Source organism: Cetorhinus maximus, chromosome 9, assembly GCF_964194155.1.
Source record: "Cetorhinus maximus chromosome 9, sCetMax3.hap1.1, whole genome shotgun sequence".
NCBI classification, from domain to species: Eukaryota; Metazoa; Chordata; class Chondrichthyes; order Lamniformes; family Cetorhinidae; genus Cetorhinus; species Cetorhinus maximus.
In genome coordinates, this window is record NC_135887.1 from 23,189,100 (window position 1) to 23,210,356 (window position 21,257).

The 21,257-nt window shown below is 43.2% G+C and overlaps 1 protein-coding gene across 3 annotated transcripts in view; it reads right to left on the bottom strand.

Annotated features, from left to right (window-relative positions):
- The window catches only part of LOC144684472 (flotillin-2), a 97,780-nt gene that overhangs the window by 11,264 nt on the left and 65,259 nt on the right, over positions 1-21,257 (bottom strand). For all 3 annotated transcript variants that reach the window (XM_078548287.1, XM_078548288.1, XM_078548286.1), the window contains 4 exons: positions 13,748-13,871; positions 11,383-11,501; positions 2,981-3,094; positions 1,496-1,615 (listed from right to left, as the gene is read on the bottom strand). In XM_078548287.1, the coding sequence (XP_078404413.1) occupies positions 1,496-1,615; positions 2,981-3,094; positions 11,383-11,501; positions 13,748-13,871 (477 nt within the window). The remainder of the gene's footprint in view (positions 1-1,495; positions 1,616-2,980; positions 3,095-11,382; positions 11,502-13,747; positions 13,872-21,257) is intronic.

The following is a 21,257-nucleotide window of genomic DNA, read 5'->3' on the forward strand; positions in this document are numbered from 1 at the left end:
GCTTAGTTTTTCCAGCACTTTGTTTTTGGTGAAGACCTTTAAACCCCATTTGATTTTCCCTCTTCCAGAAGAGGAGGGGAGGAGGTGGCATAGTGGTATTGTCACTGGGCTAGTAATCCAGAGACCCATGGTAATGTTCTGGGGGTTCAAATCTCACCACAACAGATGGTGGAATTTGAACTCAATAAAATGTCAATTGTTGTAAAAACCCACCTTCCCTTTAGGGAATAAAATCTGCCATCCTTACCCGGTCTGGCTTACATGTGATTCCAGACCCTTAAATGCCCTCTGAAATAGCCTAGCAAGCTACTCAGTTTCTCGAGGGCAATTAGGAATGGGCAATAAATGCTGGCCTAGCCAGCAACGCCCACATCCCATGAATTAAAAAAAGCCCCGCTGTCCGAAGACAACATCTGTTTCCCCTGAACAAACTTCATGCCCTTGCTATTCTAGGGAATTCATTACATCTTGATGATTGATCTTTGTGTGAAGAAATTCATGAACTTGCCCAAGCCCCTTGAACTAGTGCCCTTTGTGGCCCTGGTATTAAAGTTTGTTTTCTCTCACCCATTGGGTAAAATTTTTAGCTTGGTGGGTGGGCGCGTGGCCTGACCGAGCGTAAAATGAAGCACAATATTTCAGTTGGCGGGCACAGACCGAAGTCGGCAGCACTCCCGCCGACAGCTAAAAGGCCTATTAAGCTCTGTGCCTGAGGGAGATTATAAAGGTCGCGCTCGCACTCCACCCCTACCCCCCCCGCCCACACAGGCAGCGCTGAGCACTGCCGCTCGCATTTCACGCTGGGTGGGCCTTAATTGCAGCTGTTCAAGAAGGCTGCTCACCACTACCTTCTCGAGGGCAATTAGGGATGGGCAATAAATGCTGGCCCAGCCAGCGGCGCCCACATCCCATGAATGAATTGAAAAAAAGGCAGGCAGGAGACCCTCAGGATATTGGCCGTAAGTTAAAAGAAAATAAGAAATTCAGGGGGGGGTGAAGGTCGGAGGGAAAACCCCTCCAGAGAGATCGCTGGGGTGTGGAGACTGTCTTTCCTACCTACAGTCCCTTCTTTGCGCCACAGTGCTTCCAGCTCCGATGCTGCCACCGCCACCCCCACCCTCCGAATGCCACAGGGAGTGTACCTCCATTAAGCTGGCACCCTCCCCATTGTCTGCAAAACGCTGGTGGGCCCCATAAAAAAGGTTTCAAAGCAAACAGCTGATCCGCAACCAATCCTGCCGTTGAGTGCTCCCAATGTGGCTCCCACTATTTCACTGCCTCCCCGACTAACCCCCACCCATCACCTCGTTTCCTGCTGCCTGGAGGCCAGTAACATTCAGGCCTATGTAACTGTGGTAAACCCTGACAAAATACTCAGCAGTGCCATTAAGACTCAAGTTTCTGACTTGCTGAGGGTTCCCCGGCTCACGTTGAGTGGTTCAATTTGTCTTTGAGAATGAAAGTCGCCGGCAATGATGGAAGAAAATATACCTACTTTTATATTTATTTCCTGATTAAAGGATGCCTTCTGCATTTCGAACGCTCGCTTGGAGTCAGCCATCATGGTGTCAGCACTATACTTAACATCCATGGCTTCCTTCTTGCATTCAGCTTCCTGCGGATTTTGGGGGCCGAGGAAAAAGAAGAGAATAATCAGGGTTTGCCGGCTATGATGAAACAAAACTCAAGCACTGAAGGACGCCACATCACAAATATATGGTTTCACAAGCCAACATTAAGTAGTAAGGAACCTGGGGCTCGGCAATGATTTAAATTGTTAAAGTGGTGAATAATTGAGCCGTATGAGGTCTCAGCTACAATTCTACTTTGACAATGAGTTCGCTGCTCTCACCTGCTCTGATCGCAGGCGGTGGCAGTATCTGTTATCTGAGGGGACAGGAGAGGGAGCAGAATCCCTACTCTCGACTATTATCCAATGACCAGGTAAGAGCAGGACTGGGGACTCAGCTGTAAACGTCCCTGTGGTTACATCACCCTGTTCTCAACATTTGCCACCGAAGTTTGTGCATGAAATAATGTCACTTGGCTTAAATTATGATTACCAGTTCTCTAGGATTGCCCTGGAGTTTCTAGGAATTGAAGATTAATCTCCAGGACATTACTGTGAGCAACACCCAGGGGGAAAAAAAAAAACAGAAGGATATTAAAAAAACATATTCATACATTGAGCACTTAAATAGAACTGAAGCCGGGTTGGGGGTCAGGGCGGAATGGTGTTGAAGAGAAACTTATTTCATTAACAGTCAAGATGAATCCAAATGGGTAACAAAGATTCTGTTCCCTTTCCAATTGACCATGACAAGGTTCTGCACCTGGTGAATGGACCAGTGATGCGGTGGATGGCAGGCAGTGGGAGTTGGTCATGTGCAGGAATATACCCAACCAGAGTTGGCAACATTTACTAAGATAACAGAGATTGATTATACAAGCGAACATCTCAAGGAGACAAGGTGCTGTGAAAGGGGAATAGCGGCAGAAAGATGTAGGGACAGAAACAAAACACAAGATAGGGCTGGAGGGGAATCCAGGAAGCTTGTGTTACACTGTGTTTCAACCTGAAGAAACATTGACATAGGTTCTGACAGCACTAAATCATGAGGATTGATTCATGCAAACTTGTTTAATGAGTTCACGAGGACAAAGCACTGGCAGAAACTGTTATGGACTTTTCCTCGAATACACAACTGCCAAACAGCTGAGTCATTTTGCATTTGGCAATCTACTGCAAGGGCCTATCCGTGTCATTGGTGAACAACACACATCAAGTCTGACCATTTTAACACTGTTAGAAGCAAAGGTTCTTGGATTTGACACCACATAAAAAAGCAAGTAATGAACATGAGCTATGCATCTGTATGTCTCCACACCCAGTCACACTTCTACTGCTGAAATGATCAGACTCAATGTCACACTGATCCCCAGAAGCTTTGCAGTTTAGTGATTTGTTAATCACGGTTACCCGTATTCCAGCATCTCTCTCGGCTTCTGCCACTCCTATCTCTGCATCTCTCTGCACTATCGCTGTCTGCGACTTCCCCAATGAGCTCAGGTACTCCACTTTGTCGTAAACATCCTGTAACACAAAGAGCAGGCGCTTAATAGAACAGAAGAGTTATCTGATACCTTGAACAGCCACTCATCAGAGAAAAACATTTAATTGCAAGAATTAGCAATATGGCCCATTTTGGCAAAAAATTTAATCCAATCCAAAAATGGAAGGAATGTAGTATTGGAGAATTGAATCAGATTGTTAGAACACAATAAACAGACAATACGTCAGTGCCTCACTCTGCATGATAATTTATACCAATCCCACCCTCCTGTTTAACATAGAAACATAGAAAATAGGAGGAGTAGGCCATTCGACCCTTCGAGCCTGTTCCGCCATTCATTATGGTCATGTTGATCATCCAACTCAATAGCCTGCTCCTGCTTTCTCCCCATATCCTTTGATCCCTTTCACCCCAAGAGCTATATCTAACTCCTTTTTGAAAACATACAATGTTTTGGCCTCAACTACTTTCTGTGGTAGCGAATTCCACAGGCTCACCACTCTCTGGATGAAGAAATTTCTCCTCATCTCAGTCCTAAATGGTCCACCCAGGATCCCAGGAATCAGTTTACTTCACAGAGCCACTGAAAAGGATGGTCTTCAAACAAATAAAAGATTCCATTTCTGACACAAGGCCATTGACCTGAAATGTTAACTTGGTTTCTCTCTCTCCACATACGCTGCCTGACCTGCTGTGTGTTTACAGCTTTTTCTGGTTTTTATTTTAAACAGAAAACTGATTTCTGGTGCTAATTGCTAAGGATCAACAACGGTGAACAATGTTGATAAATGGCTCAGCGAAACGAAACACTGGGCATAGAGCTGCAGAAAGTCTTTCTGCAGAATCTGCTGAGTGCTCCATTAGCTCTATGCTGGTGTTGTACTTTGTTTGAACCAATTAATTTACTTTCATTCTTCAGCCCGCTCCCCACCCCCTTTGGGTTTCCTCTTTTTCAAAAAAGACTTGCATTTATATAGTGCTTTTCACAACCACAGGACATCTCAAGCTGCTTTCCAGCCAAGGAAATACTTTTGAAGTCCTGTCACTGCTGCAATGAAGGAAATGCAGCAAAGAATTAATGCATAGCAAGCTCTCAAAAACATCAACTTGATAACAATCAGATCATCTGTTTTGTGATGTTGATTGAGAGATGAGTGTTGGCTAAGACAACTCTAGTGCTCTTCCTCAAAATAGTGCCAGGGAATCTTTTACACCTACCCTAGCATGTAGATGGGACCTCGGTTTAACTTCTCATCCGAAAGATGACTCTTCCAACAGTGCAGCACTCCTCTAGTACTTAACTGGAATGTCAGCCTTGATTTTTGTCCCGGAGTGGGACTTGAACCTGGAATCTTATTACTTAGAGGTGAGAGTGCTACCAACTGAGCCACAGCTGTTATGAAAGCCATTATCCTACTCCCTTTTTTAAAAAAGAATTTACATTCTTCAGATCTTGGCTTCAGGTATTTATCTGCACACAGGCTTCCGTATTTTTTCTCTGCTCCTTCAACAAAGTCCACCATATTTCCTAAAATCTCCAAGAGTAACAGACATCCACACGGTAACAATTCTCTTCTCCAGCAAAGCTTATCTGCACTTCATCCCAGCCTTCCTCAAACAAAGCTATAAGTAGCTTCTAAATTATGCTTTGAAAGGGTGTCTAGTGATCTAAAGCTTTAACCAGCTGATGTACAACCTTGCCTCCAGTAACAGGATGACTCAAGCGTTAAGGGCTGAGACTCCCCGCTCCATGAGTTCCTGAACTCAGCCATGCTGGACAAGGTACACAGAATGAAAGCACTTCTCCAATGGTGAGGGATGGAGGAAACAACAGGGGAAGAACTAAGCTGGGGCTTAAGAGCAACATGAAGATTCAGAAAAGGATTGTAAATTTAATCCAGACTCCTTTAAACTTGTATGAAATCAGGTTAGAACTTTCAAGATCAGAGACAAATGCAATATTGCAATGACGGAGCATTTCCCATATGAAAAAGAGGAAGGAATTTCAAGATTGCAATTACTGACAGGCTTGATAAAATAACTAAGGAGTGTCTTGAACAAGCAGGCTGAATGCTGAATCGCCATTTTCTGGAGAATATTCTGCGACGTCAATTTTACTGGCAAACCTTTAAAAGTCAAGACACCACATTACTTTAAATTAGTGTTGCTTCACAGGGCATTTTCACCATGTATGAAAAATGCTTCAAAGACCATTGCAAGTGAAATAGAGTCCACCAGTCAGTGGATGTTGGTTCACAATGCAAATTCCAAGTATCTCTGCACTGAATGGAAAGTCCTTTAGATCGTATGCCAGCGCCTTCCAAATCGTTTCCACCTCTCGTACTTGGTTAATGCATTAGCTCATGTAGCCTGTGGCCCTTGGTGTTTAATCCTTTCAGAATCACAGTACCATTTCTGCATCGTAGTTAAGGGAACTCAATTAGATTTCAAGTCAGAGAATGGCACAAGTTAAATCATTCAAGGATTTCACTATTTCTGGTCAATGATAAGAGTTAGGCTCTGTCAGTTGCACTTTCACCTTTAAGTCACGTGGCTGTGGGTTCAAGCTCCACTTTAGGGCAGCACTGATGTTCTCATTCTTTGGAAGAAGCGGCTAAACCGAGGCCTTGTTTGCCTGTTTCGATCATTAAAGCAAATGCTGGAGATCACATGACACAAATTCTCTTAGTGTCCTGTCAACATTTCTCCCACTAAAATAAACACTTTATGATTGCCTATTCCACTGTGAGAAAGCACCATTATAAAGGTCAGTTCTTTTGCAGTGAAACATGAAAAGTGTGCATTTCTTTTAAAATGAGAGCTATGAAGTAATCAGAGGGTTAAAGTATTACATATTCCCAATACTTATAAATGCAAGCACAGCAAATACTGCATCAGGTCTTAAAATATAAAACCAAAGCCTCTCACCACATTCTTAACATGATTTTAAAATTTCAGTCTAAAAATAACACCGCTCTAGAGAATTGCATGGAGTTGAGCAAACATGTGCTTCTAATATCACAAGCTTCACAGAGAGGGGAGCTAGAATGCAATTGAACGGGTACATGTTAGAGAAATAGCCTCCTATTGTACAATGTTATGACAGACTGAATACCACAGGGTGTGTAAAATCCACTTTATGAGGGTTTGTCTTAAAATTCCCACCCCACTCTTTTCAAAAAAATAACTGGTAGGTACCTGATTTCTTTATGGAAAATGTGACTGCGTATTCCCACTTGCAGCTTTTCAGCTGCACTTAAGGGAAGCTAGGTAAACACATGAAGGAGAAAGGAATAGATGTTGATATTGTTAGACGAAGAGGGGTGAGAGGAGGCACATATGGAGCATAAACACCAGTACAGACCAGTTGAATCAAATGTACAGTGCAGAAACAGGCCATTCGATATAACAGCTTTCCCGATGGAGGCATCAGCAGCACAGACACATTGAACCTGGGATGTTCCTGGTCTCTCTCTGGGCTGTGTGGAGTTAGCTGATCTCAGTCAGGAAGGTGGTAGCTGAAACCAGAAGCAGCTCCAGAGACTGAAGTTGGGGGGCGGGGATGAAAATAAACATCTGATGACCACTGATGGACCTTACACTATGCTGGTGACAGGTTGGACAGACTTGGCTGGCAGATATACTGGCATTGGAGGCAGTCCAGAGAAGATTCACTAAGTTGATCCTGGGTATGGAGGGATTTTCTTATGAGGAGAGGTTGAGTAGGTTGGGCCTGTACTCATTGGAGTTTAGAAGAATGAGAGGCGACCTTATTGAAAAATAAGATTCTCAGGGGGCTTGACAGGCCTTGTTGGAGAGTCTAGGACCAAAGGGTATAAAGTCAGAGTAAGGGGTTGCCCATTTAAGACAGAGATGAGGAGGAACTTTTCTCAGAGGGTCGTGAATCAGTGGAATTCTTTACCACAGAGGGCTGAGGAGGCTGGGTCATTCAGTATATTCAAAGCTGAGATGGACAGAGTTTTTAATCAGTAAGGGAATCGAGGGTTATGGGAAAAAGACAGGAAAGTGGAGCTGAGAATTATCAGATCAGCCATGATCTCACTGAATGGCGGAGCAGGCTCGATGGGCTGAATGGCCTACTTCTGCTCCCACGTTTTATGGTCTTACGGCTGCGATGCTTCCCACAATTTAGCTTGCTGAAACACAACAAGCTTTTCACACACCTGATGTACACTACAGCACAGTACTGAAGCAGCGCTGCACAATTAGAGGTGCCGTCATTCCGATGAAACCTTTAACTGAAGGCCATCTGCCCTCTCAGATGTAAACAATCTCATGTCACTATTTGAAGAGGAGTGGTGGGTGGGCGGCAGTGCAGCAGTTCTCCTCAGTGTCCTGGCCAATATTTATTCCTCAACCATCATCAGAACAGATTTGATCATTATCACACTGCTGTTTGTGGGAGCTTGCTGTGCTCAAATTGGCTGCTGTGTTTCCTATATTGCAGCAGAAACCGCACTTCAAACGCACTTGATTGGCTGCCAAGTTCTTTGGAACATCCTGAAGTGCAAGATGTGATATAAATCTTCCTTTATTGAAATGCAAGTTGTAAAAGAAAAACTAGTATTCCAAATGCATCTCAATACGTCTCATGATCACATGCAATGAACTGTTTTGAAACAACACTGCACAGCACAAACATGGTGCTTTTCAGCACAGTTTCAAACCTCACATATGGGCAATCATCAGGACTGTCTACTTATATCTCACAACTATCATTTATCTCCATCCTTACCTCGCCACACTGGTGATAAAAATAAACTCATTCATGCTTTTGTCAGCTTTAGACCTGACTTTTCCTCATCAGAAACCCAAGCTCCACTTTATGCAAACTCAAACTCATCTGAAACTTATCCATCTGCATCCTATGCTATGCAAAATTCCACTCACCATCACCCTTGAACTTACCTCCATTGGCTCCCCATCCTCCAGTAGAGTTGGTGTAAAAATTCAGCCATGATCTTAATGAATGGCAGAGCAGGTTCAACAGGCCGTGTTGTCTACTCCTGCTCCTATTTCTTATGTACCTTTGCTCTCCTTTATTAATCCCTCCATGATTTCTCACCTCCCTCCCATTACAATCTCTTCCAGCAGTACCATTCCACCTCCATATCCCCCACAATGATGTATCATCTGTGGTGGAGCCTCCTTCTTTGGGATGTCCCAAAGAACTCTAGTCATACTGGCATCGCACTGTGGAACTCATGTCTTTCCCACTTTCAAAAGCCTCCTTAAAATCTACACAGTTCTTTGTGCAGTGCTCTGTTCAGTCCATTTGATCCACACAATCCTTGCCTCTTCACTCAGTGTGAATCAGTGCTGTTTTTTTTTAATTGATATGGCTGGGGAAGCAGTTCTAGTTCGATGTTGAGGTTAACAGTGCTCAGTACCAAGCTGTGACTGAAGATTTCCCAAGGGCACTTGCACATGGCAGTTTTTCTTTAGAAACGTGCAAAGATTATGGTCTGAAATTGTTGAACTCAATGTTGTGTCTGCAAGCCTGAGGAATAGCATTTCATTTTTTGGTTATGCACTTCACAACATTCCTTCACAGCCTTTTGTTTCTTTTTCTTCACATGTTTCGGTTTTTCTTGTTTTTGCTTTTAAGCAGCACACCTTGCTCTAGGCATACCTTATAATTCCTTGTTCTTTTTCTTGTCCCATTACTACTCCCTTTGGTCTTGCATGACTAACTCTTCTGTCACATAATCTCTTCTGTCTTCTACCTTGTCATGACTGTCTTTATAGGAGAATTGAGAAAAAAAAATGCACTGAAGAATGCACTAACCTAGACAGGAGCTTCACATTATGAATCATCTCCATCTTTCTTTCATTTCTTCTTCTTTTGGCTTCTGCCATTTTATTTGGGGTCACCACATTGCTGGTTGATCACCCTTCTCCAGCTCCTCCTGTCAGTCACCCACTCCTCTTCCAATCCCAATGGGGAGAATTTTTGGCTCAGCGAGCTGGGGCGGGGCGGGGTGGGGTGATGTCAGGCGTGTGCCCCGACGTCACCGAGCGTAATTTTAGATTTTCAGCTCAGTGGGCGGACGGCCGAGTCGGCTGTGCACCCGCTGAACTGTCAAAGGCCTGTTAAGGCTATTAATTAACTAATTAAGGTTATTGAGAAAGCTGCCCCTCCAACCTTAAGGTTGGCGGGCAGGTGAAGAGCCCAGGCGGCCTTCACATTTTTCATGGAACCTCATCCACGGGCAGGATGAGGTTTCATGAACGGTTTATAAATTAAATAAATTTTTTCATTACTGTTCATTGACATGTCCCAATTGTTCCGTGTGTCCTTCTCAGCACCTGCATCTCATAAGTATCCAATCCTTGTTCCTCTCTTCTTGAGATTTCCTAAATTTCTGCACAATAACAACAAGCCAGTTTCACAACTGGTCTTGTAGATTCTTCCTTTCAGTTTCAGAGATACTTTTCTATCACATAACACTTCAATGCACATCTTCCAATTACTCCAACAAGGGCTAAACCTTTACTTAATTTCTATTTCCATACTTCCGCCTTCTGCCACCACTGACCCTAGGTACTTGAAACTATTCACTTTCTCCAGTTTTCATCCAGAATCTTTACACCTTCTCTGATCCTCTTCCCTAGGCTCAAACTGACAGTCCATAAATAGGGTCATAGGTCAACTGATCTCCATATTCTTGTCTTCCAGCACTTTTCTCCAGATACTCAGTCACGTTCTCATCATCCCCACCACATCAGCTCAATGTCATCTGCAAACATCATTGACTATGGCACTTCCTATCTCACTTGCTCAGTTAGGACATCCATGACAATAAGGAAGAGGAAGAGGCTCAGTGCCGATCCTTGGTGCAATCTGAATCATCTACATCCTACAACAGTAAACCCTACCGCCGCCCAAGAACAACGAAAGTTAATCTAGGCCTATGCATTTGAAAAAAAAAACAGGTAATCCAGAAACAGAACAGGAGCACAATTCCAAGGAGAAAACACCCACCTGCAGCAGAAGCCACAAGGTGCTGTTTAAACTTGTCCTCTTCAGTTCGCCCTCCCACACTGCACTTTCCTTCCTCCAAATACACTACTTTGCAGCCAAGGAGGTAGGCAGGCCATCTGCTCTCAAGGCTCTGCCAATTTCACTCTACAACTGAGCACATGGAGGTACTCAAACTACGGCCTGGGTGCACCAACAATCTTTGTGTGGAAACAGCTCGTTTTCATTTGCTGTCTCCCCCTCAGACCAGCTGATTCAAATCAATAGCACAGCGTGGGAAGCTCTGGCATTTAAATGCAAATATGTCACAAATTACTTTTCTTTTGAAAAAAACAACCCACATGCACGAAAAATCAGCTTTCGAGCCTTATCAGAGGGATTTGGAGTGCAAGTACAAAAATCACTGAGGTACAAAAAAAATTCAAAAAGCTGCTGGAATGTTGGCCTTGATCTCAAGGAGGCTGCAATGCAAAGGGTTGGAAGTGATGCTACAACTATATAAAACTCTGGTTGGGCTCCATTTAGAGTAGAGGTGCCTCACAAATGCTATTGGAGGGGGTGCAGCACAGATTCACCAAAGTGATACCTGGTCTAAAAGGATTAAATAACGAGGACAGATTGCATAGGTTAGACCTGTATTCCATTGAATATAGGACACCACGGGGTGATCTAATTGAGATGTTTAAGATGATTAAAAGGTTCGATAGGGTAGTTAGAGAAAAACTATTTCCTCTGGTGGGAGAGTCCAGAACATGGGGGCATAATCTTAAAATTAGAGCTAGGCCAATCAGGGGCGACGTCAGGAAGCACTTCTTCACACAAAGGGCAGTAGAAGTCTGGAACTCTCTCCCACCAAAAAGCTGTTCAGGCTTGGGGGTGGTGGTGGGGGGGCAGGTGGTGGGGGGGGGCAGGGGTTGGGGGGGGCAATGGAGGGGGGGATGAATTGAAAATTTCAAAACTGAGATTGATAGATTTTTATTGGGCAATGGTATTAGGGGGCACTGAACCAAGTGGAGTCACAGATATAGGTCAGCCACAATCTAATTGAGTGGCGCAACAGGTTCAAGGGGCTGAATGGCCATATCTTGTTTCCATGGACCCACTCCAAGCAGGAGTAGTGCCAGATCCCCTGATGCACAGTGAATGCTCCATATGCTTATTCTGCTTGTCTCTCTGTCTGATCTTTGCAAACCTTGGATCCAGCTGCTGATGGAAGCTTTCTGAATTCATTAAAAATGAAAAACAAGTGGAACTAAAGTTGGCCACAGATAACTCTGCATCCAAAGTATGTCTTTTATTTTTAACCTTAATGGTGAAGCTGAGGATCTCAATTCCCATGCGGCCTACGTCAGGAGCAGCTACTTCACGCACCAGCTGGGCAAACTGATCTCGGTCCTGATAGATGGCTTCAACGGTCAGTGTTCCTGTGGGAGAAAAAAAAATGCCAACACAACAGACTTAAAGTCGCAGTTTAATAAAAGGCCATTAAATGCTTTTAAAAGCATTTCAATGTGTGTTAACAGCCAATGGTACAGTGGATGGAGAGGACACAGGCTAGGGGGTAGGGAAGGCACAGGACTGAGCCCTGCTCTGCTCATTTACTAAGAGCTGTGTCCCGTGGCAAGGATTTGACCAAAAGCTGTTGCATTTCTCAGCAGGTGTGGAGGAACAACCAGAGGGGGGCGCCCAGCCCGTGCAGTCCCCCCGTGAGCAGCTACAGGAGAACATCCGCCTTCAGACATGTTCCAGTGAGACAGGTACATGTATCACTCCTCTCTCTCCCTTCAGAACAACCACAAAAACCCAACTCATATGGCTGGCACCAATTTAACTGGTTATTCAGGACTGGGGTTGGAATAAAGTTAATCACACTGTAACAGAGACAAAGAATTCTTTTCAATTATCATGCTTTTTCTCACCTTTTCTAACAACCCCCACTGAAGACTAAACGAGCTCTGACAGGGTTTCTAGAATGTTGAGTCAGGGTGAGAGTAGGTTCAAAGTGAACCTGTGAAAGTTTGACTCAGTTAAGTGATTGGGCTGATATATAAACTCTCAGAAACTGAAAGCAGAGCAGAAACAAAATTTAAATCTCAAATCGTACAAATTAAGGGGGATGTATCACAATACAAGGCAGAAAGAAGGAATCACAGCCATGGCTCAGGAGAGTCAGAAGGTTGTGGGTTCAAATCCCATTCTGGAACCTGAGCACAAAATTCAGGCTGACACTCCCAGTGCAATGCTGATAGAGTGCTGCAGTGTCAGAGCTCCTGTTTTGTCTCTCGGATGAAATGTTAAATTGAGGCACCGTCCACCTCTCAGTTGGACGTAAAACATGGTTCCATTTTGAAGAACAGTGCGTTCTCCTTGGTGTCTTAGCCAATATTTATCTCTCAGCCAACATCATTAAAAACAGATTATCTATTGTGGAACTTTGCTGTAAGCAAATTGGCTGCTGCAATTTATATATTACAACAGTTAAAAAGACTTAATTGGCTGTAAAGTGTGTTGGGAGGGCCTGAGGTTGTGAAAAGCACTTTATATTTTTTTCTTTACCAGTAGGAGAGATGATTACGTAAATCATGTAATGATGTCAAGTTCTGATTTTAAATTTTGATTTGGGTAGACAATTTATTTTAAACTTAGGATTTACTGATCATTGAGGTGTTTTAGTATTGATATCTGTAAGTTGTGTGTTCTTGTGAAGAACAGATTTTTGAATTAAATTTTAAATTGGCTCTCTTGCTGCTTGAGACAGGGGAAATTTTTATTTGATTTATAAAGGAAAACTCGACCCCACGACAAAAAACAATGTCTGTGGCATGCGAATCCTCTGGCCAGTGTTCAGGACTCTGCACGGTTATTTCAGGAAAATAGCTGCAGCTATAACCCTGCAGCCAGTGACATTTTGTCTAAATACTACTGGCCTCCTGGTTGATCGAAAGAGGCTTGTTCAGCTACGGCCAGCTGCTCATTCCAAGGAAACTCAGTGACGTGCATGACATCAAAGTTGGAAGTCAGGTTCATTGCAATATCTGATCAACAATGATGGTGACACGTGTGGACAAGTAAGCAAATGTCGTTGCTGAATGTGGCAACATGGCCATTATTCAGATTTTCTTTCAATATATCTGCACCCCTGGGATTTTTTACATCCACCTGTAGGTAGCCCCGCAGGACCTCAGTTCAGTGTCTCATCCAAAAGACAACGCCTCCGACAGTGTAGCACTGTCTCAGTACCGCACTGGTGTGTCAGCCTTGATCTTTGTGCTCAAACCCTGGAGTGGGATTTGAACCCAGAGCCTTGAGAACCAGAGGTGAGAATGTCACCAACTAAGCCATGGCTGACACAAAGTAGAGAAAAAAGATTTAAATCTCTCTGATACATTGCGAGGATACATCAACTTTAAGGCTCACGTATCCCCAATGTACAAAATACAGCTCCTACCTTCAACGCATCTAGAATTGAGTTGCTGGTACAACTCTACCCCCCAAGTCCGTGTAAATGATGGCACACCAGTGAGCTAATCACATTAAGACCGAGACATGGGCAATAAATGATGGGGGCTGTAATACTAGTTGCGTGTGCAAATAACCTTATTTTTTGGGTGAGGCTGAGGAGCAGCAGGCTTGCGACAAGAACTTAAACAAACTCAAGTCCACCAATTACCCAAGATAGCTCGGAGGTGTCCTTCCAGGGTTTGTAACACCACACTTTTGGTCTCCTGGACACTTTTCCCCAGGAACTGCTCACACGCCACAGCTAACAGCTCCATATCAGTCATTACCTTCACCTGTAAATAGGGAGCACAATATAAGCCAACAGCACATGACAAACGGCTATATAACATTCTTAATACTTTAAGACTATTAACAGAAGCAGGTATTAAAACTTACAGAATTAAAATAAGACTACAGTTCTGTAATACTTTCTAAAGATCACTAAAAGGTGTTGAAAATTGCAGGATTGCACCATGAAAGCAGATTAGCACAGCAAAAATGCAGCACACCCAATATAAACAAAAATCACACTGATGCAGAAAGCAACAAAACAGTATTGCACCCTGTAACACTTCAATTTGGCAACAAGGAAACTTAAGTGATAAGTAATTTAAGAGATTGTTCATTCTGACCATCCGATAAACTCAAATATTCAGATTTGTCTATCACTTTTTGAACTTCCACTTGTGGATGTTGCTGAATTAAGTTGTTGCAGGGTTCAGAGGCAAAACACTTTTTTTTTTTAAAATTACCGATTACAACTTACTTGAAAAAGTGAATTTGACTGGCTCAAATGTAGGTCTCACCAGCACATGCATTTGCGTGAATCACACCATCAAATACTTTCAATACATCAAAGCAAGTCCAAAATGACGCAGCATGGCATGCGGTTTTGACAGTCAAGGCCTAACTGGCAAAATAATTTTAAAAAGCAAAATGTGCAGTTGACAGTGAGGGGGGAGGGGAAGAGTCGCATGTGGAAGGGCCGGAGAAGTCCAAGGAACTATAGAGTTGTGAGCACGGGAGCATGTGAAAAATGCTCCAATTGTACAGCACTGTTGTGGTAACAGAGTCGCAAGTCACTTAAATTTCACTTAATTTAGGAAAGGTAGTGCCAAACAGATCTACTTTCTCAATAAACCACAATTAAACAGCAACAAGATACTTGCGGATAACAGTTGAAATGAATTACAGGTAGCCTCAATCCGATGGGCTGATACCTCCCCCCACTTCATTTCAGGTAAACCCAAGTGTTCAGTAACAAACTTTTAAAATTAGTTAAGATCCTTCTTCAGTCTGGAAGGTGGCAGTGTGAAACTGTTCTTTTCAGTCAGGTTCTACAACCAGAGGGTGCCAGGTGCAGCCTGAAGACAAAGGACATTTACACCAAAACAGATTGTGACCTGGACCAGAGGTACATCCCATCCAGAAACAACAAGCTGTCACCCTGATGATCATGCAAACATGACTGGTGCTCTTGCCAACAGCAGCACAGTTAATTTCAACTTTAATGGCACCACCTCCCCAAAGCCCTTATCCTGGGATACTATAATACTCAACCCGATCTCATATTTGTCTCTACAGTTTCATATTTAAATTTTTAATAAAATTGTTCAATTAAGTGTAATTTGGTTTTGAATCACTTTGCTATTTTGTATTGTGATATTTAAGGAAGTGGATGGCCTATTCATAAAAGAATATTTCAATTTCCATGGAAGTGTTTTTATATTTGACAATTCAGTTTCAAACTGCAAGCAGTTTCAAATGGGCTGATTACATAAGTCGGAGTTCCCTATCTCAGCCTCCTCACTGTGCCCAATACAGGCCCCAGGGCAGTAAAGACTTAGCCATGAGGAAACAAAGGTGGGAGGAGGTGGAAATCAAAGGATGATATAGCGTGGAAGAGGGCCATTCAGCTCTTCGTGACCATCACGGAGAAACTGACATCACCTGGTCACGCTGGCACACATCACAATGACAGGTTCAATGGCCAGAGCAGCAGTAACTGTGAAGAAAACTGCTTTCAAAGACATGCTCTGTAAACTTTAACTCATCCAAAACTCTGCTGCCCATTTCCTAACTCCCATTTACCTGTGTGTTCGCTGACCTACATTGATACATCGCCAGACAGAGAGCCAATATAAAAATTCTCATCCTTGATTTCAAATCCAGCCATGGCCTTGCCCCTTTCTATCTGTGTAACCTCCCCCAGCCCTACAACTAACGTTCCTGCTAAGCAGCACAGGTGCACAGCGGCTGAAAAGTACTGTGTAGGCCTTGTTCTGGGATAACAGCACATGTGCACATTGAAGGCACCAAATAAATGCAAGTTGTTGTTGATCTATAATCACTTGGCTAAAGGTAAAATGAGAGCTGCAGAAAGAGAGGAAGAGGAAGGGGCAACTGGCTTGACCACTGTTTAGTTTGCTTTTTAAAATTTTATTCTTAGATGGAAGAATTTTGAACATTAATAGGGTATAAGACAATTAAAGTAGTTCTCCTATTTTTACCTAGTCACTGTGGCCTGAAATGTGGTTGCTCGCTTGACTCGATACAAGGGGCATTGTATAGTGCCAGAAGAACATTATAAATTGGCAAGGGGGTGGGGGAATGAAAATTCTAAGGTATAATTAACTTCTGGGCAATCATTTGAATTACTTAGCATTCACCTGTAGCTGCATTGTGATATTAATGGCACAAATATGCAAAACATCTAGGAAAAGTGCAGATAATAAAAATAAAGTTTTACTGCAGATCATTTGTGTCGAAATTAAATAATGCGGAATATAGATTGTACAGAAATCAACTCCTGGAAGTACAGATCTAGATCAGCACCAAGAGGGGAGGTATTTACCATATCTCACACTGCTTCAGTTGATTGCCTGAAAAGTTAATGATGCCTTTGAATTAGTCCAATTTTGCTAATCCCTGCTAGCAACCCCTCTCCCAGTTTTTAAACTTCCTTCTAGCACTGTGCACTCTCTTCTGTCTCCCCCACCCCACCCCTCCCTAACCCCACCTCAACAACATGTTTCCCTTACTCTTTGCAAGCTGATTCATGCCACTGGTAGCTCTCCACTACCTTGACCTTCACATGAACTTCAACAACTACTTTTGGGATGCTATTTGATCACTTGCAACATCCATTGGCATCTGACCCTATCCATGCGTTTGCATTTCCCAGCAATTACTGGTCAAGAAGTGACCAAGAAGTTTTGGCGGGGGGGGGGGGGGGGGGCAGGGTGGGAGGGCCTGGGGTGTGCTCCTCTGGATGATTTACTTCCACCCCCAGCAACAAGGTTGATAAGAGTAGAATCTCCAACTGCTGGCCCAGCTGAAATCAGCTAACAGTGATGCCAGTCTTCAGTCCAGTATCTTCCCCCAGCACAGTGTGTATATTCAAAGTCGTCAGGGAGGAGCCAAAAAGCAAACATGTAAAATCGCCTTCAAAATGTGATCACATCTTGAGTGCAGAGATATACAAATCAAAGATATGATGCAATGGTTCACAAACCACAGAATAAATTACAATGATGCAATCAGGATGAATATTCACTCAAATTCCTGAGTCCATCTTTTTATAATCAAGAATGTTTATGGTGGGGAGGAGGAAGGAAGGAGAAACAGCAAGGAAAATAGATAGGAGAATTATAAAAAAAACACAATAAGCCAGGAGTGAAAGATGCTGATGAGATAGGAAACAGAAGCTTTGTGCTGGCAATGCTTTTGACAATTACAATTTCTCTATTTTAGTTTGGGTGTTCCCTTCATCCCAGTCTTTTCTCCCCTCCAGTGTTTCAAACCTTGCACCTGTCACTGCCTCCCTCCACCTTCAGTGCTTTAACATGGCAAGCAAGCACAGTCTGGGTTTATCATAGCCAACAAGTCACTGATCTATCTGCCATTTTGGAGTTGGTTCTTGGCTGTACTTTGACTGATAATTATGAACAAAGGCCAATCAAATGGGTTGGCAAGAAATTACAAACATCCATAAACTTTTCCACTTTTGAGTTATAAACTGATCACATTGCACATGCTGCAATGTAAAGTATGATCACTGTATACCCCAATAGAGAGGAGTGATTCACACTAGAATTATAGTCTAAAACACCCGTACAAGGCTGCAAAGTTTTACTGAACCAACTGAGTCAATGCTCCAATATGGCAGAGCAGAGTGCATTTCCAAAATGGTCTATAATTTAATGATCAGCAGCCATACACTTTTCCTTTCAGTCTCTACCAGCCCTTTCACAGCAGCAGCACAACCTGACAAACTGTTCTGTGACGTACATGCAGAGGTGAGAGATTAGACAAAAAGTGTTTTTAGAAATTCAGGTGGGGGAAGAAAAAGATTTCGGAAGTGGTCAGCAGTGCACAACAGAGGCTGCGAAATTTAAACTCAAGATACTGTCCAGATTCAATTTACACTGAATAATAAAGTGCTAATCATTCCCATTTTTTAAAACACTGATGATTGAAATTTAACTATGTGACACCTGAGTTTAAAAAGATATAATCTGTTTTCTATCTTTTCTTTCCACCTACACATTAATAATCTTGTGGCAGCCTGTGATTTTGGAGGTTGAGTTCTGTGTGTAAAGGGACACAGAGAACTTACCGTTTGGAAGTAGAAAGACAGTATCTTTAAAAAATTAAATCAAATCAAATGCTTTTGTTTTCAAAAGGAATGTTTGCCAATTTTGTCCCCCCTCTTGTCGTCTTCTTCTGAAGGCACGGAATCCTGCAGGGGTACCATTCCCTGGGGGCAGGGGTTGCCCTCCTCCAGTACATTGGCCAAGTGTCCATGAGTCTACATGGTGAACATTGCCAGGATATTCAACCACACTAACCATCACAACCAGCCCCGATCCTGTCCTTAACTGGCAATTTACATTTGACAGCAGAGGCTACTAGTCATTTAAGGACTCAGGGGATGGTCATGCCTGCCTTTTGTGAGTCGTCCCAGGCCCAGGTAAGGGTCCCATACTCAGGGTTACAAGCCCGAGCAAATGGCACAGCCAGCAGACTTTTGGTGGTGATAGCGGAAGAGTTAGGGCCTCGAGGAATAATGGTTGCTTACAGGCAGAGGGTCCTTCAGGAAGAGGACTTGTGTTTCCTTTCAGCACACATGAGGAAGGCAGTAGGAAATCATCTCATGCATTCTTTACCCTAATGATATTACTCATTGAAATTGAAAATGGGAGGCTCCAATGGGTAACCAAAAAGGAAAACACTGTCTGTGAGGTGTGGAGCAATGAGCAGAGGAACTGCCCTTCGGTCGATCACCGCCACCAATGCTGATTATTTTTGAAGAGCAGGAGTCCTACCTGATTTTCCTCTTTCTACTGCAGGGGTTCGCAGTTCACTGCAGGGGTGGGGGCGGGGTGGCGGCGCAGGGGGCATGAGGACAACTGTAGCAATCAAACTTCTATCTCATCTGAGCTGAACAAATGCAGCACAAAAACAAGAACTTAATTGGGCTCAGCTACTCAGTGGCTGAACAGCCCTGGCTATTGGGGCAACTTCACCTACGTTAAAACAGAAAATCTGAACAGTCAAGACTTTGAATAATTTTTTTCCTCTTCAGTTAAGGCACCCACTGCCCCCCCAACCCATTCAGAAGACAGGGAACAGAGAAACTCCTGATCACTGGAAATATTACCCAACGATAATCCAGTACAATGTACACAAACGCAGACTATTGCAACCAACTTGCACTCTTCTTTTGCAGATATGCTTGGCCATCATGGCCTGGTTAAGTCACTGACAGCAGTCACAGATAGGATTGTAAATCCCATCATTTCAGCCTTAAGATTTCATTAGATTTGGGAAAGCTGCATTTCAGTAAATTTTACATTTAAAATTCATGCGTTAATTCCATTCTCTCACACAAGTACACAGCAAGGTCATTCTATGGGACCTTCCTCACTGTTTGATGCTAACCCATCAGACTCATCACAGCACAACCCCACCAGTACCAACTGACTTCCCCACAGAGTTTCTACCTCAGCTCTAGGCCTTTTGCCATTCTATGTTGCAGTTCCCATTTTACAATAACCCTTGGGGACCCTGTAATCATGCACTGGAGGGGGCAGGTAGAGTGAAGCCAGATGAGTGCACTTTAGCATGCCAACTCCATAAGAAACCCTGGTTCTTGTCACTCTCACATCTTACCTATTCTAGCTCCTCGAAATGGATGTGCACAACAAAGAACTCTAGCGGCACCATGCTCATCACTCACTTTTCTTTTAATCCTAAATCACTCAGTCCCAAAGATAAGGTAACTGGCGTCAATATTTCAGCTTCTGGCACTTTTAGACTTCCCTTATGTCTTGGGAAAGCAATAGCACAATGACCCCTCTGCATTATTCCTCCATGATTAAATACTGCCTCATGACTTCGCTCACTAGTACAGCTGTTGGAGGAGGCCAGTCCTCAATGTTCTAAATTGGCCTCCTCTGGAAACAGACCATTAGGCAGCAGTACAAGGTAATATAAGAAAAAATATTTCTTTAATTAAAAACACAGCCAAGGGCCAGGAACCAGTGTGTCATACTGGGTGTCCGTTTGCATCATTAACAAAGCACGTTAATGCAATGAGCATGTTTACTTAATCAAAAAAAGGAGGCGGCAGATTGGGAGATCCAGGAGAGAATGAGTCTACATTACAGTGGGATTTACCTTTAGTACTGCAGTGGATTGAGTGGGGCAGGTCTATCAAGGAACAGTGGCACAAGCACTTAGCAGGCACCAACTTGATGGGGCAAATTACTATGCCTTGCTACAGATGGAACAGTCTCTTTCAATATGACTTTGGCTACTCAAAATGTTTGATGGGAACCGGATAAGTACTTGAAGGTGGAAAAGTCTGAAGGGTTCTGGGGAAAGAGCAGGGCTCATAGGACTAATTGGATAGTTTGTTCAAAGCGTGAGCACAGGCACAATGAGCTGAATGACCTTCTACTGGGCTGTAAAATTCTATGAACTTTGAGGTTACTGCTGCTAATGCAAGACTCGAAGTGTGGCAAACACAATTTTAAAAAAAAAATCATATTAGGCTGGTGCAGCTCACACAGATGATCTACAGCCATCTCTTTAGTGGCACTTATAGTGAGGACTCACTAAAAGCAGCCACCCACCTACTGCGAATGAATGAAATATTGAAGGGAGAGAGTAGCGCTGGTAATTTCCAGGAGCTAATTTTTAAAACAGGAACTTCAGCTCAGGTGCTAATGCAAGGAACAGAGAGTAATTATCTCTCCACCAAACTAATAGGATTCCACAGCAGTGCGGTGTTTAATTTTTTCCCCAGGGGGCAGGAACTTAGTTGTTCATTGACATAGGGGATCAACAGGAGGTGGTCCTGTGCACGGTAAAGGAGAGTGGGTCCGTGAAAGAATCATACATAGGTTGGGCTTGATGGGGCAAATTACTATGCCTTTCTACAGATGGAATAGTCTTTTTGAGTGTGACTGTTTCACAGTGTTGAAAATTGTAGCTTATAATGTTTATGGGTATTTTCTATTGGGTTAGAGAAATTTTGCAAGTAAAAATATAATTTTAGTCTTACTTAAAAGATTCAGTCCTGTAGTGCGCCATGAGAATTTGGGTACTTTTTAGCAGCACAGGACACAGGAAACACACATGTCTCCCTCCTATCAACTGCAGTTCATAAACAC